The 25,788-nt window shown below is 43.6% G+C and overlaps 1 protein-coding gene across 1 annotated transcript; it reads left to right on the top strand.

The window, feature by feature from the left end:
• Positions 1-942: 942 nt before the first annotated feature.
• LOC142790065 (serine-enriched protein-like) lies at positions 943-21,091 on the top strand. Its single transcript, XM_075885105.1, has 8 exons — positions 943-1,190; positions 2,069-2,402; positions 2,762-2,915; positions 6,017-6,128; positions 8,437-8,594; positions 9,396-9,527; positions 13,826-14,079; positions 20,582-21,091. Exons 2-8 carry the CDS (start codon positions 2,209-2,211, stop codon positions 20,751-20,753), a joined length of 1,176 nt encoding a protein of 391 aa, XP_075741220.1. The 5' UTR covers positions 943-1,190; positions 2,069-2,208; the 3' UTR covers positions 20,754-21,091.
• Positions 21,092-25,788: the final 4,697 nt, after the last annotated feature.

The raw sequence follows: 25,788 nt of genomic DNA, 5'->3' as shown, positions 1-25,788 counted from the left end.
GTTTCGATCTGCTTGCCATTCTTTGCGTGGCCTTCCAATTTGTTGCTATTGCGTGCATTGCTTCGCCTTTGCGGCAAAGCTGTGACTTTTTCTTTCTTTCTTTCTGTGCCACTATAATTCAGGCACTTCCTGGACCGCGGTACCGACTCCCTTTGAAGCCGGTGCAGAGAAGGAAATTGCGGTCGAGTCGCCTTCAAAACGATAAATTTATGCCAGCGTCACTCGGTTCAATTGCATATCGCAATTAAGTCCGATGGGGATCGAGTTTTCCAACAGTGCTTGGTTGCCTCCTACAGTTCGCGTCAAGGAGCTATACTCACGATTTAGAAATTTGATCCGGATCAGGGCCATCAGCGATCTATAGGGCCTGATCATGTTAGGTCGTGATCGAAAGGGTACCGCGTGACACATGCGCGCGGGAAATTAAATTCCGTTTGTGAGGGATTGTGAACCATGCGTCAGAAATGCGAAGTTCGGCGGAACCGTCGTTGTAGTTCCACTGAACTTCGCATTTCGTACGCGGATGCTTTTCGAGACTGCATTCGCGTGTGCTAGTATGCATCAAGGTACCATTCATATCGCGCGGAATTTAACTGTTCATATTGCGCGTCCCCGTGACCCCTTGTCGTCCTTGTGACATCGTTGCGCGCGCAGATCGCTCATCCGAGTGATTGGCATCGAACCGGAGAGCGCGATGGCTCTCGAGCGTTCGTTTGATCGATCAAAGTGCGCGTCCGCTTCAGCAATCTGTTCGTGCTGAACGACGTCGGAGTCTTCCGGTTTTCTTTTCTATATTTTTTACTTTTTTTCTTACGATATAGGAGCGTCGCCCAGCTGTAGCACGATTCCGCACTCCGTAGTTTCCACTCGAGTCGCTATCGAAATGGGCCATCGCGCCCGTGCGTTGCAGAGAAGCGGCGCACAGCGAGCGTTTAGCTTCCGCGCGCGCGAGTCCGCTGTTGCTGCGCGTCCCATCGATCGATGAGGTCGTTCCTTTCGCCGGCTCTCCGCCACCGCCGTGATGGCGCCGACTTGTCTCGCGCACTCGTACGACCGCTCGAATGAAGACAACGACGCGGAGCCAGCCTTCTTCTAGGGGCCCGCCGCTACCCGGGAAAGTGTCGGCGGCAAGAAAGTGGACAACGCCATGCTGTAGCCCGTGGCCGCCGTGCTACTGGACTTTCCCTCCGGTGAGTGTCTTGGTGCCACTCGGCGTTACGCCCTGTCGTCGCAGCCCGCACTCGAGCATCAGGTGGCCTGCCGCCGTATGGCGTCGAATGCGCGACCGCCGCCGTGTCCCGATGACGCGCGGTGCGCGAATCCGTGCACGGTGGCGAAGCTGCATTTCGCCGCCTGAGTGCTTCGAGAGCGCGGCCCGCGACCGGACATGCTCGAGTGGTTTCACGTGCATCGATACGGGCATATGGAAGTACTCTGCCGTATTCCAGGATTTCATGCTTTAAGTTGATTTTGGGCTGAAGTGAAATGCCTCGCCAGGAGAATTTACGTACGATGTGCCAATAGTAGCGAATTACAAAGGTGCCATAAAGTGCAATTGGAATTGGCCTAATATATTATTCACAGTGGAGAAAGATTACCACAAGTGACCTTTGTACATTGGAAATTTGGGCTATAGGAGGGACTTCTTTCAGTCAGTCACTCCTATTTTAACAGGTAGATAATAGCTGCTGCACTGTAAAGAAGGTACCCGATTTCACAAGTTTCCAGCTGTAGCATTTGTCACTTGTGCTAATTTTTTTTTCTGTCACAACTGTACATGTGCACCTGGTGTATAGTTTGATAGCTATTTTAATGCACACCCAGGTTTATCCAGCAACACTATAGCTTTTAACCAAGAACTTGGCAAGAGATTGTGATATTAAAGCACAAGCTTGGATGTCAGAGTTTCAAATACTATGAAATACCAATAAGTGCATACTGGTCTAGACTTGTGTGGCAAATATTGATACATATTTGTATTTTGCCTACTTTTTCTGCTGTAGCACTTGTTACTGCGATGTTTTTGTTTGTTCAAGTTCTTACATGGGCTCTTTTTTATTCTTTCCAGAGCACCTTCTTCACCCTAGTATATTAACCTTAATCGAAAACCCTCACTCTAAGCACATTAAAGTATAAAAGAAGGAAAGGACATCAACTAAAACCTTTAAGTGTTGACAGAGCTGATTGGCACTTAACTAGTTCACCAGGATGAGCGGAATGGCCGAGGACTTGGCGGGCACCGAAGAGGAACCCGACTATTCGGTCTTTGAAAACAAAACAGGGCTGGCCGAAGACATGAAGTTTCTGGCAAGCATGCCAGAACTTTGCGATGTAACTTTTCTCGTGGGAGACACGAGAGAGCCCGTCTGTGCCGTCAAAGCCGTGCTGGCCGCACGGAGCAGGTAACCACGCAACACTCTTCGACATATAAGCGGCAGTGGTTGAAGGCTTGTGTGATCGAAGCATTCTTACTGATGTTGCTTTGTTTGACTGATTCTTCTGTTTGTTTTTTGTCTTGGATTTGTTTTTTGTTTTTCTCTCTTTTGTGCCACTCATTGTGCACTGACTGCCCCAGGCCTCAGCAATGATTAGTCTGGCGTTATCTAAAAACAAAACCTTTGTTCAATCTCCTTTGCCGCCTAGTTCAGTACATCTAGGAGGGACTGGTCGGCATTTTTTGTTTGTTGGAAAACATAGCGGCCACTCGTCGCTCTCACGAGCAGCAGCTGCACAGGTTTTTCATTTTCCGTTCTTCTCCTAGGGTATTCCACAAAATGCTGTATGGTGGCTTTCAAGGAACTCCAAATCGTGATCGCGACGCCTCGTCGAAAAAAAGGGATCTAAACAAAGAGACGAAATTGAAATTGTTCTTGAAGAGAAGCAGTGAGCCTATGCTGAACATACAGTTTCCTCAGGTAAGTATGGCTTTGTCTTTATCACTAGAGCATGTTGCCATGCCAGTGGCTTAACCTCCCATCTCTTTGCCATTGTTTCAGAATGGACATTTCTAACACTGGTAAAAAAAAAATTGCGGCCTATATTGCCCATTGCTGCCATGGACTAATACAAGTGTCTTTTTCTTTCATTGCAATATCTACATGCCTAAAAATTAGTACTAATTGTAATGCTATATGTCTGGTGCCAAACTTGTGTTTATCAAACAATAGGTGATCTGCCCTTTTTTCCATCTCTTGACCAAGACACAGATCATGCTTTTCTTTTTTAATTTTTTTTGTTATAAATTCTGCACTTGCTTGAATGATTTTCTGGCAAAGGTAGGTTATTTTCTTGTTGCTGAAAACATATGAACTAACGAGAGTCCATGCATCTTCAAATTTGTATACATATGATATTCGCCTCTCTCTTTTTTGTTTCTTTTTGACAAAAAGGCAAAAAGGGTACTGGCACAGTTAGGCCCCCTTTTCATCATGTGGGGTGTAAGAATGTGGCAAATCATCTTGTCACTGTCCTTGTTGACAATAGAACAACCATCGAATTATGGCCAACAATGGCAGCTCGTACAATGCACAAGCCAGCCACCCCAGCAATTTTTCACATTGTTTGCGGCATTTTAAACACACATCAATGCAGGAACCAATCTATGCTCTGCGACGCTCTGTGTGCCACGTGAGTATGTTAAAACTATAGTGTTTACGCTCAGCACTGGTGAAGATGCTGGCCCTTTGCTACAATGCTATGAAACCAGTCTCGATTTTGCATTCTAATGTAATGCACATGCAATCGTGAGGCTAATTTTCTTAGAATTAAGGTATGCATTAAAATTTGGGTGAATATAGTAATCATGCACCATTACATGCTTTTTGTGCAGGTCACATTAAATATCTGACAAGGCAGGCCAGTAGAAGTTAACGCGTTTGGGGCAGATGTTGCAGCCTTGGGGTAGGGTGTATGCATCCAGACGAGTCGAGTTCAAGTTATATGGCAACAGTCATTTTAAAAATGACTAAACATGCGTGCCTACAAAAATGTGCGGCCATTGCCTGGGGCCTTTTGTTGAAATCAAATTAATGCAAGTCAACATCATTAGTGACTTTTACCTAGCTGTAGGGCGACAATGATTTGTTTATGAAAGCCACAGAACTCCTTTAAAGTACCTATTTCTGCTGATTTCGCTGGACCAGACAAGCATGGAAAACAGCTGTGCAATTTAAATTAAGTTATGGTTTATAATGCATTGTGTTGGAAAGAGGAATCATTTAACCCACATGAGTGTGTGAAGAGTGAAATACGAATGCAGTGCAGCAATAGGTGCTCACCATGTTGGAAAATCATCTCAAAATGTGATTTGCTATCTTAAGAGGAATCTGCTCTTTTTAAGGCACACTAGTCTCAAGAATTAGGGATCAGGGGAAAAATTGAGCAGGCATTTGTTGGAGGGGTGGAACAGCTGCGCCAATTTGATACAATTCTCCATTTTTGTGCCGAGCTGTGCCAAAGCTATGACATTTGCTGAAATCGCGCAAAAAAGCCCAACCAGCCTCAAAATTTTCTCATTTGCACTAACTCCAGAAATGGAGGCCATGTTGACCTTCTGTAGCTTGAGTCATCAATCAATCCAGCAATCTAGGCACGCAGACACTAACCCACAGTGTAACCTAACCACGGTGTAAGGATACTCGCTAGACGTGATCAACCAGATAAAGGAAGAACATTGTGCACCCATCAGTCTGCTGACCGCAGTGGATCTCTGTCAATGGAATGGTGCAATTTCAAGGCAACAATGTGTTGCCAGAGCCACCAAGGTTTTGCAGGAAATATAAATTTTTTTGTCGGCAAACGCGCCAATGGTGTGCTAGAAACTGAAGCTGAAAACGTATGCGGCTTGTAGTGCGCGAACAAACTCGACGTGCCGCAAATGCCGGCGTGGCCGGCGACTACGTTGGCTGCCATAGCAACAGAACATGGGATAGATATCCAGTGCCGTCGCTTGGCTGCTGCTGAGCTTACGGGCGCGTACCATCATTGCTTTAATTAGTCAAACGCACCTTGCAAGCAAGCCGATAAGTTGTACCCTGAACCTAACCCCATCGTGACAAAAAAAAAGGGGGGCGGGGGGAAGAGAGGCTGAACGATTAGAAATTTTCTTGACCTTTTTCTAGCCCGTGCAGAACGCCGCTTAAGCTATTTTTGCCACAGTAAGCTGGGGCTCGGCAGAAGAGTGTTTGATTTGGAAGGGGCTGTTAACACTAGTGCGACACAGCACATTTTGTTCAATATCTCATGCATGTATGCGCAGCATAATTGTCAGTACTAATATGATATCTGACATCTAAAAACGTTACAGGCCATCATTTAGAGCTGTGTATGAGATTTTTCCACCACCCCTACTCCTCAATCACCCCAATCTCAAGGTTGCCAGTTTGGCAGATCATCTGAATCCTCGGAGTCCGTCAAAGGATTTGGCAAGTGTGGCGGATGCTAATATGAACTTTATCATTGTTTGCCAAATGTGGCGGTTCAATATACTACTTTTATTGAAATAGCAGTGCTCATATTTACTCTGCACCATTTATGTGATGTTGAATGGTTTGTACATTTGTTTTTTCCAAATGTAAGCCTTCTTTCTCATTCTGCTCCAAATTTGGTCTTTTGTAATAAAAAAAAATGAATGTTTTGTACCCCGTAACTTGCTTCAAATTTGGATTTCAGTGCTTGGAAGGTGATATTTTACTGCTCCCAAAATTTCTCCGAATTATGGTTTGGCTGTTGCACCCCTGTTCATGGGTGATTCCAAAAATGAATATACCTGCACGTCAGCCAGTATACTTGTCTTATGTTCTTTTGGCATTACACATTCATTACAGCGTTTTTGTGCAGGTTCTGCACTCATGATCAGTTTTAAATTCTAGCTTTGCTCTTTCACTACACGAGTTACAGCACTTATCTTTGATCTTGTTCACCATAGAATTTAGACATGCTTACGAGAGAAGGCAAATGTCCATGCTATACATGTCTACTGGTGCAGTGTGTGTACTGACCATTGGAGTTTTTGCAGCCACAGACACACCAGACTCTGATCATAGAGGAGTTTGAGCCTGATGTATTCAGGCAACTCATTGAGTACATACATACTGGCTGCGTCACCTTGCAAGCCAGAACACTCCTGGGTAAGTGATCTACAACGACTCCTGTGATTTCCTCTGTAGTACTGTTGAGAACAGGATTACAAAAGGGGATTTTTTTTTTCTTTGGGGTGGATTAGTGTATTATTCATAAGGAAAAAAATGCTACATAACCTTGATAGGGACTGTGCTAGGATGTATAATTTTACTCGGGTGCGAGTTGTGCGCTTACAAGACGTCTCGGCTCGGAATTTTATGGTTAGCTAAGAGTACCATTGGCTGTCAAAGGAATAAATATTGTTTTCGGCAGAAAGAACTTTTACACTGAGTTGTATGATCTTTTAACACATGGAAACTTTGGAAGTCGTTATCTTACTTGGAACATGTGTTTCGCATGTCAACATGTGAACACAGCCATATTGACATATGTTGTGTGCTTCTTCATGGGCATCAGTGCTATTATTTGTTCTCACAGTAATGGCAGAAATGACTGTCGAGATGCCTTTGCAGTGGTTGGATGCAGACAAGATCTGCATGCTCACTTTTTGCTGCATTATGAGTTCACTGTGCTTCTAGATAAAGTTTATTTATAATTGCTGTCAGTTAAAGCAGGTACCCATTTGACCCGTTTCTACTGTAGTAGTGCCAAGGCTGTGGCATAAATGCCTTAATGCAGTGTGTCTGTGCACACTTCTGTACGTCACAATAGAAGACACTGTCAAGCAGTTTGTGCATTTATAAACTCTTTACCTGCCAACTCTCCCAATTTCCCCGGGAGACTGTTGATTTCTGAATTGCCTTCCCAATTGTATGATCGGGTCCATAAATGTTCTGATAAACTGCTTCAAGCCAATTTCGAAATGGTAATTACAGCAAAACAAAACCGCCGATAAAAACAACCCAAACTGATTTATATGACACACTAAAAAAGACAAAACGTCCACACAGTGCAATGGGTTGGCTGCCCACTTCTGTGTCCTGTCATCCACTGGGCTTTGCTCATGCTAGCTGTGGTTAAATACCGGCATGACTGCCCAGGCAGACGTGACCACCCTCCTTGATTCGAGCTCGTGCTTGCTATTTGTTCACTGCGCTGCAGCAATAAAGAAAAATTAAAATGAGCCATCTGTGCCATTTCATGCTGAGGACGAAGCACGCTTTGTTGTTGAGATAAGCGTGTTTGTTTAATGAAGCCTAACACACCAAAAATTTGTTAATGGTTCTTCAAAGTAATGTAATATGCTCACAAATACGTTGTTGTTAATGCATCAGTGCATTAATCTAAAGAAAGAAAATACACATGTCAGTTTGTAACTTCTGACCCGACGCTGATGAATATATGTGGAAGGACCAGTCACCCTTTTTATTGACTAAGGGGTCCTGCAGCCTCCACAGTGCTGAAGGAACTTCTGATATGGAGTATAGATACACTGGAGCACCACATGTGATAGTGTACTTGTATTTGTAGAGTAGGGCAGCGTGTAGGGACACTTGCTGGGGGCATTGGTGCAGAGATAACAAGTAATTGCTTATGCAAGATATTGTGCAATATATTTTACTCATACTGATCTTTGAGTGCGTCAACTGTGTTAGCGCTCGTGCTCATTGAACGGTGGGCATTATGCTTTTGTTTACCAGCGCGGTTTCTTTTTTCATGTAATATGCAGTATTTGGTTTTCATTAATTTTGTGTCAACAGTTGTCAAAGGTTAAAAGAAGCACGTGAACCTTCACATAAACTAAACTATCTGGCCACATTATGACCTTATTTCGTGCTTAGCAGGTAACAACTGCAGTGGCTAGAGTAACTTCTGACATCATCTGCATTCTTAATAAAAAAAATTCTGCATATCAAAATATAGTGAGGAATCCAAGTGGTGCTACTAGGTGTACAATTGACTTTGTACATTGCAGTCACAATGTATCTGATTGTCACATTGGAAACCCAGCCAAACCCACTACAGGATAACAGGCTGGTTGACAAGTTAGTATGCTTTTGCAACCATGCTTGATAAAAAGCTTTTATGTCACAGTCCACAGGCATTTGTGATCAACATGCAGTGCCTCGTATACTTAACGCTGAAGGCATGCAAGCAGTATGCATTTGGATGTACTATTGGCTTGATATGCCACAGTTCTGAATGAATATGTTAAAAAACTACTCGACAGGGAAGTGCGTTTGAATGCCACTTTACCGAAAAACATGCAGATTGTGACATGTGTGCAATTTACTTTTGCCGAGTTGCCTCTGCAGTGTCAATTGTGTGCGTGAAACTGAGTGGTTTCTGCATGGTTGAAAGTTTTTGAAACTGCCTTGTGTAGTGTCCATTAATGCTCCTTCTCCGTCATGGAAGGTTTGATGAATGCTGCCGATTACTATGGACTGGAGGAATTGAGGAAGGGCTGCATGGGATTTGTCCAATGCTGCATTAGCGTTGACACAGTGTGCGCACTGCTGGCGTCAGCAGAACGTTACATCCAGTACAAGTGTACAAAGTCGCTTGTCCAGAAGGTACGTCACTTGGTCAAGCTTTGTATGTGCATGACCTGGCCAAAGCATTGCCCTTGCAAAAAAAAAAAAAAACAAAAAAAAACGAAGTGCTTGCAAGTTAAACAGTACTTACGAGCAAAATTAATCTATCACTGTCTATGTTACTACATGTAAACTTGATACTGGCTTGCATTAGTACATAAGAGCTAAAATTGTCAACACTTCTTAAAAGTTCACTCTTACATCAAAATGAGACCGTTAACCTCAATGTATCTTGTTTGTCAGGCTGTTCATTATTTCTTATAAAGTTCATGACAAAGTATATCGCGATACCTAAAAAAAACACTAAATTGATGCGGTGTGAATTGTAATAGCCTTGAGTACTTATAAACATGAAGCAATGATGTGTGTGGATTCCTGTACAATGTTTGAAGTGAATGTGCAAATCCCTGAGGTCATGTTGTAGGGCGCATCATATCCCATAACCAGGACGTGCATCTGCTTAGATGTTGCTTGAAGGCCGTTCTTATGAGCACCAATCTCATAAAATAATTTCTTCAGTAGTATGTTCTGCTCATTTGTAAGCAACATAAGTCAAAACTTTGGGGCTTCATTTTTATTAAGTAAAAGACACATTTGATGCCCCGCACGAAAGGTTGTGCACAGCTTGCATCTTCTGAAGTGCCTGCGTTTGCACGGTTCAACATTTCAGCTAATTTCTTAGCACTACCTGTACTATATTCACCGTTGCTTTCATATTCAATAAGTTATTTTTCATTGTTATTTAGTGTAAAGATCCTAAAAGCATTTTCTTTGTTCCAGGTGCTTGAATTTGTCGACAACCATGGCAATGAGGTGTTGAGCCTTGGCTCATTTGCCCTGCTGCCAGAGCATGTTGTACGACTCATATTGTCGCGTGAAGAACTTACAGCTGATGAGCTCACAAAATTTCAGGTGTGTTAACTCTGTTTTCCTTCATTTCCTCCCATTCTCTTTTGCCTGTTTTGCCATTTTTGACAAGCATCTGAGTTCTGTTAAAGGGACACTAAAGGTAAATAACGATTTACGTCAGAGTGAAAGCTTAATGTATGACAACGTCTAGAACAGTGATATTATCAACAGCAGTGCCGTACTTACCGAGAAATTAAGTTAAATGTATCACACTACGTGCACCATGAGCGGGACATTTTTGAAATGATGACAAGAAAGTGTTCGACTACAATTAATTGCTAGTAATTGAACTAGCTGCAATAAAAAAAACCTTCCATGCATTAAGAGACTTAATAAAATGTGGCTTGTCCATTTCTGATTTCTGTTTGGTTTATAAGAACCTCCTGGCATTACTATGGGGAACGGCACGAGTGGTTCAGATGTTCCATTTTTGCTGGTTAGGCTGTACAGGTCGTGCCACCTAGTGGGTTCTAGTTGAACCAAGCAAGCAGAAAGAAAGTTTTTCAGTGGCCGTTGTTGCTGCTGTGGCTCCCACTATTTTCGCTTTGCTGCGTTAAGTGTCGGTGGCTGCACTGTAAAGGCAGGCAACATTGGGCACAACAACAGTGACATGAGAAAGACTGCGTTCAGGCGGGTGGTTTGAAGTGCGCTAATGCTATGTGAACCGTTAAAATAAGATTTTATTTTAACATGAGCACTTTCTTGGCACAGAAGTAGCACTACAAGGTTTATGCATAGTCATTTCAACAATCTTCATTGGCTTAATATTTGCCTTTAGTGTCCCTTTAAGGGGGGGCGCGGCAAGTAAAGTGCCGATTTTGGTCAAAATATGCGATTTTCTGATTTATTTTTTTTCGTAATCTTCAGACCTTCAACTTCCTTGTTCTAAAATATTACAGCGAAACGTGCGCTACAAATCCCGCAAATAGTGTTTTTGCCGAGGCTAGTCGCCGAAAAGTGCGAAAAAAAAGCCCCTGAAACGGTGTTGTTCACGCCGCACAAACGCGCCAAGTTGTTGACCGTGGGCCGCCATTTTGGTAGCTTTGGAAAGAGGAGAAAGCCGGCTTCCCGATGGTCGCGGTCTCGTATTTCGCCGAGTGAAAATAAAAGCGCGAGGAGCAAGTAAAAAAACGAAAACGAAGAACGGCAATTGGCTGCGCGGGTCACGTGGTAGCAGGCGCGACCTCTTACTGGTCAAAGCTGCGCCGCGCACCTTGGCAACCTTGGAAGCGCGAGCGCATCTGCGGCCGCCGAGTCGAGAATCATCCGGCGTGCGCTTCGTTTTTTGCCAGTTGGCTGTTTTTGTGATAGTTCGCGTGCTTTTTTTACCAAGCTTTGTTTACATCGGTGGTCTCTTCTGAGTGCTTGCTCATACTGCGGTGCTATGTTGTCGCAAAAAAAGTTCCGGAGCGTCCACAAGTACGGCAAGCGTCGGAAAGCTTGGAACAAAGGGCAGACGACTGCGGCTGCCGTCCCAGTCGCAGTTCCGGACGGAGCATGCTCTTCAAGCGTCACGGAGCCTCTACTCAGACCCTTCGCTGATTGTTGTGAGGCCGAGAGTGTGGAAGGTGCCACATCGTCGTATGTCAGACCGCCGGATGCCGTCGACCGTGATGGACACGGTCGACGGCATCCGGCGGTCTGACATTCTTCACATTCTTCATTGTAAATAAGAAGATGCTGAACGGTCTGCTTTCGTCAGTAAAGTGCAACAAGTGCGACGAAGGGTCGATACGCCTCGAGACTACGCACTGCCTTGGACTCGCGGCGAGGATGGAACTTTTTTGTGACAATTGTGGCATAGTGAACAGTGCGTGGTCGTCCCCGAGGTGCTCCGGGCAACAAAAAACGAACCCCTTTGAGGTAAACGTGCGTGCTTTGAGGGCTGTGCAGTCAGTTGGCAGAAAACAATCTGCCATAAATGACATTTTTTCTGCGATGGACATTTCGCATCGAGCACTGCACCACAAGTCCTACCAGAGACTGCAAAGGAAGTACAGCCACCCTGCCACCACATCAGCTGCCACCCGCATTGAAGCAGAAAGTGCACAGAAGGTGCATGACATTTACAAGGACCTAGGAGGAGTGCCAGGCAACATTGAAGTCATTTACGACGGCACGTGGATGACGAGGGGGCACAGAAGTCATATTGGCGTGGGCTGTGTAATCGAGCTGTACACAGGCTTGGTCTTGGACCACTGTGTCCTGTCCAACTACTGCCAAGGCTGTGCTGTTGGCCCCAAGCCTGGTGACGACAACTATGAGGAGTGGCTTGAGAAACACAAGCCACAGTGCCAAAAGAACACCGATGCTAATGCAGGCCAAATGGAAGTAGAAGCAGCGAGGATCATGTTTGAAAGATCGTTTACCAAGTACAAGCTTCGATACATCAATGTGCTCTGCGACGGTGACAGCCGTACGTACCTTGCCCTCACGCAAGACAAGGTGTATGGCTACATGTTGATTAAGAAACAGGAGTGTGTGAACCATGTGAAAAAAAGAATGGGCACTTCCTTGCGCAACCTTCTTGATGAGCACAAATCCAAAGGCCGAGGACTGAGCATGGGTGGCAAAGGCCGGCTGACGCAGGGCCTTATAAAGAAGTTGACGAATTATTATGGCTGGGCCATTAAGAGCCACCCCAACGATGTTCCTGGCATGGAGAGGGCCATCATGGCCACTTATTACCATGTAACATCCACAGACCAGGATCCACACCACGACCTGTGCCCAAGTGGGACTGACTCCTGGTGCCCGCACAATCAGGCATTGGCCAAGGGAGAGCCGCTGCCGCCTCACAAACATAAACTGCCCCCTCACGTGCGAGTGGCACTGCTGCCAATCTACAAGCGCCTCTCGAACAAAGAGCTCCTTGAAAGGTGTGCGCAGGGAAAAACCCAGAACGCTGTGGAGAGTATGAACAGCCTCATTTGGTCACTCCAGTCCAAGAGCCAGTTCGCCTCCCTTCGAAGTGTGGAAAGTGCAGTTGCAGATGCAGTCTGCCGTTTCAATGGTGGCTGCAAGAGTGCGCTGCAAGAGATCACTGCTCAACTGGGCTTCAATCCAGGAGACTGCTCTTTGCGGCGAGCAGCCGAAAAGGATGCCAAAAGGGTGAAGAGGGCTCAAAAGGCGCATTGTTCCACGACAAAGAAGCGCAAAACTGGGTTGCGCTCTACGGAGGCCAAGGCCACAGCATCTCAGGATTACTGCCCAGGAGGATTCTGAGTGTTTTAGGCATGTTGTGAACTTCCAAACAAGAGTGAACTTTCAAAGTCAGTTTTCTCAACTCTTGATTTTCGCCTATGTGCCTTCGCTAGAACATCTGTCATTTTCTAACAAAGACTGATAGAGTCGTTCCGTTTTTTGCACTAGGCTCAGGAGGCCTTTAGCAGTGCAATAAAGCTTTATCTCTCTTCTTACTCATCATTTAAAATTTTTAGAACACATTTTATAATTACTGCGATGTGTGTGCAAAACAACATCCATGTTTTGGAAATTTTATTTATGGTTACAAGAACTAGAAAAATCAACTAATAGCTTCTTTGCACAAGTTGATGCTTTGGGAACATAATAATATGAAAAAATAATTTCATTTAGCAATAATTATCTCTTTAAGTGTGAAGAGCATTAATTAGTATAATTATGCTTGTAACTCAAAAAGTACAAGAGGTATTTGAAAACGGTTTTCATATTTGGAATCCTCACAATCATCCACATACACACACCAAATTTCATCACAAACAGTACATTAATAAAAAAATTAGTTTTACTTGCCACGTCCCCCCTTAAGGTAATCTGTTTCAATGGTCGTTGCTATTTTTATTTTGTAACTAGAGAAAGTTTGCTGTAATTCTGAGGAGTGCTCACACCCTAACAAGTTGTCAGAACTAAGAAATGAGACAAGCAGTTGTCTGTGTGTGTATATATATATATATATATATATATATATATATATATATATATATATATATATATATATATATATATATATATATATATTGTCAGCTATATCAAAAATATTTTGCATGCTCTAGTTTCTGTTTAATTACTTGAATCGCAAGAAAAAGGAAACAAGTTTACTGTACGCTTATGTGTCAATGGATGCTGGTGTGTGCCTTCTTTTTGTATGAATTGCTGGCTGCTGTTTTAACCTTGACAAAGAATGAACCTTCCACAAGCTTCAGCTGTTGACACATCATTTCTCATGCAAACTTCCATCCTAATAATTGAAAGATAAAGCGGTGGAGTCCAATTTTCATATTGTATTCTTGGGTGTGAGCTGAAATAATCAAACGGAACAGGCTGCTGTACACTGGAGCAAGCGGTACTGCGACACCATGCCGGAGGCAGAGCTCCGGGAGGTGATGGGCAACTTTCTCGAGTGTATCGAGTTCTACAAGATACCGGCGGGCGTGATCATGCGGGAGGTGCACCCACTGGGCGTGGTGCCAGACCACGTCATAATGAATGCACTCGCCTTCCAGGCAGATCCCTCCAGCGTCGACATGAACAAGATCAGCTCGCCCAACCGCTTCCGTCGATCCACCATATTCAGGTGTGCACTTCTTTGCATATCTTTCGGCACGCTGCATCGGGTGCGCTGCAATCGCGGGATGCTACTGTCAGTAGGAGGCACGAAAGAAGTTGAGATTTCAGGCTGGAGGCCCCTTTCTGAGATGTGCTGGTTAGTCAGATATGATAAATATGGTGCACCACTTTGTGCAAAGATAATCATAGACAAGGCGCTTAGTAGCAATACCAAAAGATGTTTGTAGACTCCAAGCACAAGTGCAGTGAGCTCACGGCTACTACGTTTAGATATCAAAAGGGTAAGTGGCAGTCATATCACCTAAAATCACAGTCATTGCTCAGGTTGTACCATCAGCTACACAACCTTTTGAGTAGTATGATTTACTTCACAGAGTGGAAGCACGCTGCGATTACTTTAGGTCAACAACATTCCTGCCTGTCTGATTGCATACTTGTGCCATGCAAAGTAGCCCGGTAGAGCAGATGATAGACGCAGGTGTTGCTTAAAAATGTTCAGGGTTAAAAAAGTGACTCTTAGTATGAGCAAAATTAGAGAACACTAGACAGTACTTGAAGGAATATTCATAATACTGATTATAGTATACCCCTAAAAACCGGAATATAAGTCAAACTGGAATATAGGTCGACTCCCCTAACTTTGAAATCTCCGAAACATTAATTTTTAAAATCGCAAAGTATCGCAGCACACCCTTACCTTGATAAATACATGACGCAGCCAGCTGCACTGTGCTGACTTATTTATTTTATTTTGACACTAATCTTATGTAGTTGAACGCCACGCAGCCAGCTGCACTGTGCTGACTTATTTTTTTTATTTTGACACTAATCTTATGTAGTTGAATGCCAAAAGGCCACAAAGTGCCATGACTCAGACTCGTCCGAACATGAGTCCAATGACGTCTGTTTCTCACAAGTTACGTCTCAGAGTGCATCGTCCTCCATTCTGTTCAATACATTGCTGATGCAGAATTGCATGCAGACTTGCACACCATCTCTTCCGGGAGAGATTTCGGAGCTGACGACACCCAGCCACAAACGCTCGTGAACGGTGGATGTCATAGGCGGCCAGCAGGGGTCTTGGGATTGTCCCCCAGCATCCACTCATTTTATAGCTCGTGCACATGATCTATGAAGGGTTTATTCAGCACTACGTCCAGTGGCTGGAGGTGGTGTTAGTCCCCCAGGGATCACAACAAGGTCCGTCTTGCTATTGGACAGAGCTCGCTTTACGTCGACCGTGAGGTAGCCTTGAAATGAGTCGAGGACCAACATGCTCGTTCACTGAAAAAACGCACCGGGTCACCGATTCCACACCAGCCAGATCCACTCAAGCATTAGGGACTTGCCCATGAACTCTTTTTCGTTTGCTCACGATAGCATCCCAGGGAAAGTCTTCTTTTGGTAGCTCTTTTCTCCTGAAAATGATATAAGGGGACAGCTTCTTTCCATCGGCTGTGCACACGAGCATCAGTGTAAATCGCAAATGTTTGTTGCCCATTGTCAAGAGCTTCACTTGTTTCGATCCTTTAGCACTCACAGTCCGATTCAAAGGCATATCAAACCAGATCGGAGTTTTGTTAGCATTGCCCTTGTGTCCCATCATGTAGCAATGTTGTCAACGAAGCTCGATCACGAAGTTCTGATATTCGAGCAGCTTATCAAAATTTTTGGGCAGTTTTTGGCACACAAAAGTATGCCACCTCAGCACAAAGCCCTTCTGTTTCATAAATCGATGCACCCACACTGGCTAGTCCTTGAATTGCGCCCCCATGAGCCCAGAGCTGTGCGCTATCTCGATAGCTTTCATGTGGATGCACTCCGCTATCACAGGTAGCAACCTTGCATGCAGCTCCCAGACGAATTCAGCAAGTAGCGTTTCCAGTTCGAGGTGCACTGCAGTTCATCCACAAAACGAAGTTTTTTTTTTTTTTTAGTTGCAGCAGAATGTGATGCACTGCTTTTGGCTACTTCAGTATCGGGCGCTTTTCTCCAATGCACTGAATTCCCGTTGTGCTGCCATGTTGTCGTGCGCTTCGACGTACTCGTTAACATTTTTATTAAAGCCTATCGTAAACTGCTGTCGACTACCACTCATTTCTGAAGGAAATAAAGAAAGAAAAAAAGTAGACTGACAAAGATAACCGAAGCAAAATGGTGTTGCTAGTACACTGTACTGTAGGCCTTGCCTAGCCTTGCCCAACGGTGCTGCTGCTGATGCTTACGATGGCAATGGAGGCTCTTGGCTTCAGCAGCCCACTGTTGCGAGACTTCCTCACTTTTTTTTCGGCCAATGACCCGTATATGAAACAAGGGTCGCCTTTTCATTGCATTCTTTTCTTTTCTTTCAATTCAACTTAAATTCCGGTTTTTATGGGTACTTATTGTATCATCCGCTCAGTGCAACTCATTAAGCAGGCACAAACAATACAGTCTTGTACATAGGTGGAGGGTATAGGGGGACCAGATGTGCTCGAACCTCCTTTGGGCTGCCAAAGGGGACAGAGCACCCTCTCACGCAGGCCCGGGTTATTTTTTTAGAGCTTTGCTTAGGCTCTCATCCACGGCCAACGGACTGTCGGCCATTCTGTCTCGCAGCCATTTCACAGGGGACTGTTTATACCCATTCCTTTTCCTTTAATGCTTTTTAAATTTAGATCATTCGGCTGGGACCAGTCTGGTGCCGTGGTCGCATTGAGAATGGAGTCCAAGGAGGATGACAAAAATTTGTAACTTTTGTGTAAATTAAGTACAGGCTGTACACATACCCATTAAGAGAATCAATGCTTTTGTATGTAACAGATATTTGTTTATTGCCTTAATCCTTTCGATAAGTCTTTGTCTATATAAATACAACTCGGGCACTCCGTCCCCTCTCAGAACATGAAAGCTCTCCGTTTATGGTCTTGTACACTTTGGCAAATGCGTACTCTAGACTGCACAACTTACAAGGTGGCAGCAGATATCATGTTACATAAAGAAACCAAAAATGATCACCTGGAATGTAGCTTTCTGAGTTACATGTGTTGTTACACTTTATAATCATTTCATCACATGCAATCTTTTTGCAATGTCACCGCAATATACATTTGAATACCACATCCCTTTCCCTACTTCACACCAGCGTTGCACTGCTTTGCAAGCATACTGAAGTTTGCTTGGAACACCTTCTTGCACTACAGTGCGTATGTGACACGACTAGGAAGGCACTCATTGCCTTAAGGACCAACCCGAATAAGATAATGAATATACGTGAGGATTTTTGGGCAGGAAGGACCCATTAACTCGTAAACTCGTCTGGCTGTCTAACTATGGAGTGTCATACACAGGATAACGGGATAAGAATGAATTCGTACATGTAGGAATGGCCTAAGGTGCTAACTTTCTACGGCATTATCATACATGCTCACACTGTTGTGATATGAGGTTTGCTCTTTTGCAGTTAAGTGTACATTAAGTGGCATTGTTTATTTATCCACACAGAATAATGTCTGTATATATGTTACATGGGAAAACACTTCATTGTTAATTTGGGAAACACTAAAGGCCTTGTCGTATTCTAAGCTGGAGGCACAATGGCCTGTCAGCATGCCATAAGCTGTTTCATCTTAATTTCTCATAACTGCTTCAGTACATCCCATTCAGGCGTGAATTATGATGGGCTTCACAAATGATTCAAATCTATGCAACATGATGACAAGGCATTCAATGTTACACTTCCAAGAAAGAAGAGGAGGTAATGTGTTGTGTGGTGCAAGTTCCAGTTACCGCATTTACTCGCATAATCCTCGCACTTTTTTTTGACGGAAAACCGATGCAACGTTGGGGGGTGCGAGAATTACGCGGGGATAACTTACGGGGAAAGTCGTCGCAAATCAGGATTCTCACACCAGCAACTAACAGCAAGCTTTGAGAAGCACTAATTAAAACTTACCTCCACAATAAAAGCACAGGTTCAACACAAGGCAAGTTTTATTTGAGACACAAAAAGTGCAAGGAAATAGTCGAGAATTAAAATACCAAGCGCAAAGCTTGTGGGCGTTGCGGGTGTAGCGGTAACGTTTGTCGCTCAACAGGAGCCCTCAAAAGGTAAGCGTTGGACGTCAGTGTTGGGTTAATGGCTAACTAACAAAATCGTCTGCAGTTTCCTTCAGAAGAAATAAAGTTTACCATCAATCCCAGTTTTAGGCACACAGAAGGCCCAATGCGTCCTCGTGGCGTTCAGCTGCCGTCATCAGTAGCGAACACAACACTCGTAGACTCCGAAGGGCCTACTGGAGGCCCTGTTGCCGTTGTTTAGTGCACAATCTATCACTTTCAGCTTGAAATTAGCCGTGTAGCTTCGGTATCGCCTCATAACGTGACAAGATTACCGACACAACATACAAAACGCACCGCAACGCGCACTTGCCACTTTGGCTTCGCTTGGATTGAATTGAATCTCCGTGCAATAATAGAACGCTTGATGCATAAGAGATGGCACCAGACGGTGTGTGCTATCATGATCAGTGGTTTGAATGAGTAGACGACATTATTGCGGCAGTTTCTGGGGGTGCGATAATTACTCGAGGAAAAAAAGAAATCATATTTTTGTTGGGCGATGTGGGGGGTGCGAGAATTATGCGAGTGCGAGGATTAGGCGAGTAAATACGGTATTAACTTTCACAAGCACTGACTAAGATGACTAGTACTTACTCAGAGAAAAATTACATTTTTGATGTAGCTCCTGGAACGCAGCACATTGAATGACCCATTGAACATTGTAGTGCTTTCACCAAGTGATCGGCTGAAGATGTACGCTGCACGTTGAGGTTGAGTGAAGACACAATACAATATAGGATGTTCAGTTTGTCCTACGCACAATCTATATTTCTCTTTTGGCTACTAGTAGTCAGAAGAACCAGCCAATAAAGGTTGTGTCCACCTGTGTGGATACTATGCTTGAAGGGAATATTTGTGTTGTAGAAGGTTTAAGAACATTCACTGGTTGAGTCATTGGTTATCTTTTAGTTTAGCATACTTCTGTTCTAAGCGAATTAAGGGGACACACACTATTGAAATCCATGGTGCTACTGAAAGCCAGTGTTTAAACGTAAAGATTTTGGCAATGGTTCCTCAGTTTCTGTATCATTCAGTGCTTGGAGATGCTGTACTCGCAGTAAGAATGATCTAAATGGTAATCAAGTTTATTTGGCTTTTCTGTCCACATGTCGGTTTGAAACTGCCCATCAAAATAATGAACAGGTTGTGCACAAGGCGCAAAGCTCATTTTGCCACGTTGTGAGCATGACTCAATAATGTATCAAGCAGCAAAACAGTAGGCTGCACATTGTCTCCACAGAAGATATAAGCAGCACTCCGCAGGTCAGTTGCATGGGCTAACTACAGTGATTTTTGGAAAAAAGAAAGTACACATATTATGCAAGTAAATATGGTAACACATATCTACTGACAGCAAATGTAGCTCAAGTGAAGTTTTGCAAAGTTGGCCTTTAATATGTGCTCCAAAATGTGTAGCTTGAACTAACAATGCTAGAAACCAGTTAGGCTACTACTCAAAACACTTCCATGCAATAATGCTCATGTTCATCCCTGTTTTTGTCTTACTTTATGAACACTGTACAGGCATCAGACAGTCATTAAACATGTTTTCGACAGTTTAATCTATGCCTTCTACTGACACCTGCCCATGTCATTGGCAACTCATGGAAAGTGCAGTGGTCTAGGGCACTTTTTATTTATAGGGATCAATGTGCATCACATCACTTATGATGCATTGCAAGGACCAATAATACAGACTGGTCAGCATCACACCCAGCAACTTCAGCACGCCACAAACACCCCTTGTCATCTCCTAAGTGAAGGATTTCTGGTTAAGGTTCCTGAAATGTGTGTCAAAGTTTAGCCACTACAGATGTGCTTTCATTTTTCTGTTCAAGTCAAAATCTGCCAGCATCCAAACATTCTAAGTACAGGTGTGGCCCCCTTTGAGCGCAATAGTCTCACCATATGATCCCAGTGATCACATCAGTGGCCATTACTAAAAGGCAGTGATGGTGCTGCCAGTATTGTGTTCCTGCATTGTTGTAGGAGAACGTTAGGCCCGAACAATTGCTTGGGCAAGGAAAGGGAAATCAGTTAGCAAATGAGAATTGGGAAAATAGGGAATAACAGCTGGGCCAATAATTAAACAGTTTGGAAATGAAAATAGAAACAGGATATTGCTTGCCCACACATTTTTTAGCCCTACACGTATTTTTTAGCTGTTTTAACCGTAACACTAGAATTGCACGATGTAGTTTCACGCCAGCTAGCAGCAGCAAATATGCACACACTCGTCGAGTACAAACGCACCCATATCTCAGTCTCTTAACATTGTCAGTGTTGGTGTCATCTGCAATTTCTCGCGCACCATGCACGCCTGCTGTCCTTGTACGGCCACGTGCATGTCACCTGCACCGAGGGCGCTTCTTGAATGGAGAAATTGGGGACGGGGTTGCGGAGCGCAGTGTGTCGCCCCTCAGGTCGATGTCGATAGCTGACCCGTCTCCCGGGAAGCCGCCCGAAAGCGACAACCAGATCAACGCAGAGGTGGACAAGGCCCAGACTAAGACCAGGGGCCGCAGCAAGAGCACCTTCTCCCGGCCCTACCGGCGCAGCAAGACCTTGGCCGAGAGCTAAGGGCCGTCTCCCAGCAACTGAGTCTGTCTCTTGTCCTTCTTCCTTGCTTGGCTCGCCACTGTGCGCACTCATGCATGGCGCTGTTGTGGTCATGCGAGGTTGCTCAGAATTCCCTTTCTTAAGCAGTGTCTTGCGACATGTTTTTAGCAGTTATCCTGCCCTCTTTAGTGTTAAACTGCACTAGCCATGTTTCATGTCTCTTTGTTTTTTCCTAATGTTAGTGGGCCCACTACTGCATGCACTCTCCCTTCTGTCTCCCAGTAGCACAACTGCTCTGCTGAATGTGTCCTACTCGAATTCTAAGAATTTTTGCTGGGAAGCCCTCATTTACTTTCAAGGTTTCATTGAACAGCCTAAAGGCTTTGTGTGCCATTAACCAATCTTGCATGAAGTAAAGGGTAGCAAAGAATGCCTGTTCCATTTTTTTTTGCTGCCTTTTAGCTTAGAGAGAATGCAGTATACATTATGACAGTATGTAAGAATATTACATATTAACAACGAAAGGTTTTCATTGTCTGAGGTCCTTAAACTTGTATTGCACAGTGTTACGATACAAAGGCATGACCCATCTGCAGCGGTTCACCCTTGCCAAATTTGAATCGAGCAACGAGTATGACAGAAGAGAACAAGAAACTAGGAAATGTAGTGCAGATAAACGGGAGACCACAACATCCGTTCAGTTGTCACATGGGTGCCTCACAACTGTTTGTTTAGCATGGCATCACTTTTGCATGCACCGTGTGCTTTTCCGTTTGCGTCAGTGAGCAAGATACTGCATGAGAAAAGCGCAATGGCCAATGCCTGTGTTTTCGCACACGTGGTGGGGGAATGCGAGCCAAGGTGGAAGGACCTGAAATACTGCTTTATTCAGAGCTGTCTCATCAATCCCTGTGGCGGGGAACTGGTTCCCTATGTCCCACAATAGCTGGCACGAAAGGCTCCTGCCTCTTTTTGAGAAGCGTATAATCATAGCATCTGGCAGAAATTGCACTTGTGATGTCGTGGGACACCTGTATTGTCTGTCATGTCAGTAACAAAGAAGGAACTGTCTGTTCTCATGGTTGATATAGTACTGTATAATTTTTTTCGTCTTGCCCGTATGCGATCTCTCAAGATTTTATTATAAAGACTGTAAATCAGTGCTTTATATATACATATATATATATATATTAAGTGCACAGTGTATGGCCATTGCCAAACACAATACATTGCCTCATTATTTTGGGGCAGAAGAACACATTCTCTGGAAGGACAGGTCATGTTTCATGGCATTAGAAGCACATTAGGGGAGTAGTAATCTTTCAGAAAGCCGAATCTTTAAACCCTTTCTTAGAAGACAGACGATGGCATCTCCAACAGATCATTTTCCATTAGAATTCTATTAAAGGGGCACTAAAGGCAAATGTGAAGTCAATATTGACTGTTGAAATAGTCATCCAGAAACCTCGTAGTGCTAGTTTTCTGCCAAGGAAGTGCTTCTTTTGAAATTAAATCACATTTTAATGGTCCGCATCATGTTAGTGCACTTCAAATCACCCGCACCTGAAAGCGGTCTTTTAGACGTCACTGTTACCTTGCCAAATGTTGCTCGCTTTTACTACGCGGCTGCCGACGCCAGTAGCAGCAGAGTGAAAGTAGCGGGAACCACAGTAGCAACAACAGCCATTGAACAATTTTCTGCAATCTCGGAGGCCATGATTTCTGGTTGCTTGGTTAATTTTTCTCGTTATATGACACCACCTATCCAGGCTAACCAGCCAAAAACTTAACTTTTGAACATCTCATGCCATTTGGGGGAGTAACGTCAGGCGGTTCTTTTTTTTGTAAATCAAACAAACGGACAAGCAGCATAATATATCTCTTAATACACGGAAATTTTTTTTATTGCAGTTAGTTTGATTAGTAGTGATCAACTGTAGGCGGAAACTCTCACATCATCAAGATCATTTCGCAAATGTCCCACTCGTGGTGCATGTCGTGTGAGCTTAACTTCTTGGTAAGTAAGGCACTGCTGTTGATAATATTGCCATTTTAGGCATTGTCATACATTAAGCTTTCACTCTGACGTAAATTGTCCTTTCCCTTCAGTGTCCCTTTAAAGTGAAAGATAGTTGGCAACCACAACACCAGTGTGTGTGTTATTCACATATATAAATTTTCATTCACGGTCGGTTGCATTTTCTTTGCTCATGAGTATGAAGGGCCTTGGATCATTTTCTAACATAGCCAGCTGCCAGTTTTAACATATTGGTTGTTACAATTTCCTTTCTTCAGCTTTTTCTTGGGTGCTTCAAACCATGTATCTACTGACTATTCGTGTATTCACTGGCTCTGAGATAATCATTAAACTCAAAAGGGCGCAGTAGGTTGTGTTGGCAGTATGCCACATTCATTAGCAGTCAAGGGTATTCTTATAATAGCTTGTTTTATAGTTTAGCTGTTGCTGCTGTAGCCTAGATTATTACTCTGCTGTATGCATCGCGAGGTCAAAAGCAGTTCAAGATGCATAGCTATGCTAGCTAGTTTGGTGTTTGTTAAAATGTAGTCTTATAGACAGTGCAACTATATGTCTGCCATCTTTGTCAAATTCAAGTCTTACAGTGTCCAGTTTTAATACTGTGTTTTTTGATAGCTGGCAACTGTCCCAAACTTTGAAAAACTATAGGAAATGGATAATAATTTCAACATTAAATGTTTAATGCCCAGGTGTGACTGTGGAATTGCATCTGCTGAACAATTACTTCCAGGCATTACATAAGTGCATCATTGACATTTCATGTTGCAAAATATGTGTTACGTATCATCCCTTCACATCAGATTGCGCCTTATAGTTAGATTTCTTGCTCAGTCTGGGAGTTTGTTACCTGTGGTAGTAGGAGACTGGCCAATTGAGCAAGCGATCACTTGGTTATCAACCTCGCTGTACTACTTGGTGTACTGCTAAGTGAGCTGTTTACTTTGTTGTTACTAGCACTGTTATCACTTGTAGAACTATTCAGGGGCAGCTAGCTATATGACCAACAAGGAGAAACAAGTATTTACCAGGCAATGAGTCGACTATGGCCAACAAATTTGACACGTAGCACAGGAACAGCAGGTCTTCATGCTATCCTGTGTCTCTGTTATTGAAACATGTGGAGTTGATAATACTTTAGTGGTTTTTTTTTTCTCACACAGCAGCACCCTTTTTCAGGTTGCTTCAACTGAATATTGAAGCACTCAATGCCAAACAGAATGCTTTGGTTACCAAGGTATAGAAGCACCAAAGCCTAACGAGAGTTGTAAAAACACATGGTTCATTAAACACCTCATAGCTCTCATCACTTGATTTCATCTTCTGTCAGGTAATGTGTGCATTGGTCTGCGAACCTTTGTAACAAGTAGACGTCATTTGCATGTGTCAACCTTGCACATTAGTTTATAAAACACCCTCTCAAGAGTTGCTATTGAATTTCATTCCTCATTAATTCTTTGCAAGTATATTTCTGAAGTAACTCGAGCAGATCATGAATTGCAGGCGCAGCTATTGTGATAAGTTGAAATGTTGCAGACATGCATGTTAGCATAGCAACCATTCATTAAAAAAACCAAATTATCTTTAACTGATCTTCCCATAAAGTAGTTGGAGATTATCAATGCAGAGTTCATTGCCTGGAAAGCTATATTGAGCTCTTATCATTTGGTTCTACCAGCTGGGCATTTTCCACAGTGGCGAGACATTGTTCTGCAGTGGTTTCCGTGTGGTCTAGGACATGTTTATTCTGTAATGTGTCAATGTACTACATGCATGTGCATTTGCCTGTATAAGAGGACTATGGCATCATTGGCATGTTGTTCCCACATTATCATTGTTGTTCATCACCTAGTGCGTTGATTGTGAAAGCATCGAGCTTTTTTTGGTGTTTCGGCACATAGACCCACCCATTCCCAAAGACGAAGATTGCTCAAAGTTCACCTTCCACTGTGTGTTACCATTTGAAGAAAGTGTGAAAAACCAGTGTTGACGCCTGTGCTCTCTCCCCCAAAAATGAGATGCTTCGAACATTCTAGCGTTAACCATCGCTTGTATCTTAGGTGTACACCCACAGTGCATACTGCACCGAGTATTGAAGCCACATTCAAGACAAACCATATAGTTTTGAAAAAAAAAAAAGAATGCTATTTTTAAATTTCTTATGCCTCACATACTTCTATCCAGCTTTGTCATTGAGAGAAAATATGCATATAATATATACACATATAATATGTAATGGTTGTAATTTCAATGCCTTAATCGGAAGCTCTTCAATATGCTGTGATACAGTAATGCCCTGCAGTGTTTGGTGTGTCTGCAGATGCGTTATCACCGACTAGATCTGCCGAAAGAGATCATGCTTAAAAGTGGACAGAAACATAGTTGAGCCGTCTTCCTGCCAGGATCTAGTGTCCAGCCCTCATTCAGATCAGTTGTAATTCCTGTAGAGTACATGCGTGTCATCGTTCATGAACCCTATTGTGATTGTATTCATTTAAGTAGCTAGCTCTGTTAGTTTGGCGAGCTGCTGAAGCAGTTCACGCAGACAAGGACTCAAAAGTGATAAACAGTAGTAGCGATAGAAAAGTCCCCTTAGATGTCTTTGCACTGCAGCCTAGCAATCGCTCTTTCTGATTGCTCAGTGGAAATACAGTTTTTATCAGTTTGTAAAAATTGTTATGCTGCTGCCCTTGCTTGCTACTTAGTTGCCAGTAGTACTTAAGTGCCCTAGTCTTTTTTGTTATATATTTGGCAGCACTGAGCACTGTTTGTGCAATATAGTAAAGCTAACAATAGCTCCACCCTTGTAAAAATTGCTGCAATGTGTCCACAGTGCAGATGTGTACATGAGGTACTGTTGTAAGAGCATCATTTTAAACCATTTTGGAATGCTCATTCTGTTACCTTAGTCAGCTGGTTTGCCCACCTTCCACAGCCATCTTGCAATCTAAGTAATGTTTTGCAATGACTGTAGGACTGGAAAAGGGGTAAGGCTAGATGTCAGCTGATGCTGTTGCAATT

The sequence above is a fragment of the Rhipicephalus microplus genome, unplaced genomic scaffold (genome assembly GCF_043290135.1).
Source record: "Rhipicephalus microplus isolate Deutch F79 unplaced genomic scaffold, USDA_Rmic scaffold_67, whole genome shotgun sequence".
Classification (NCBI taxonomy): domain Eukaryota; kingdom Metazoa; phylum Arthropoda; class Arachnida; order Ixodida; family Ixodidae; genus Rhipicephalus; species Rhipicephalus microplus.
Note: the sequence above shows the minus strand (reverse complement) of the source record. Positions and strands in the feature narration are given on the sequence as shown.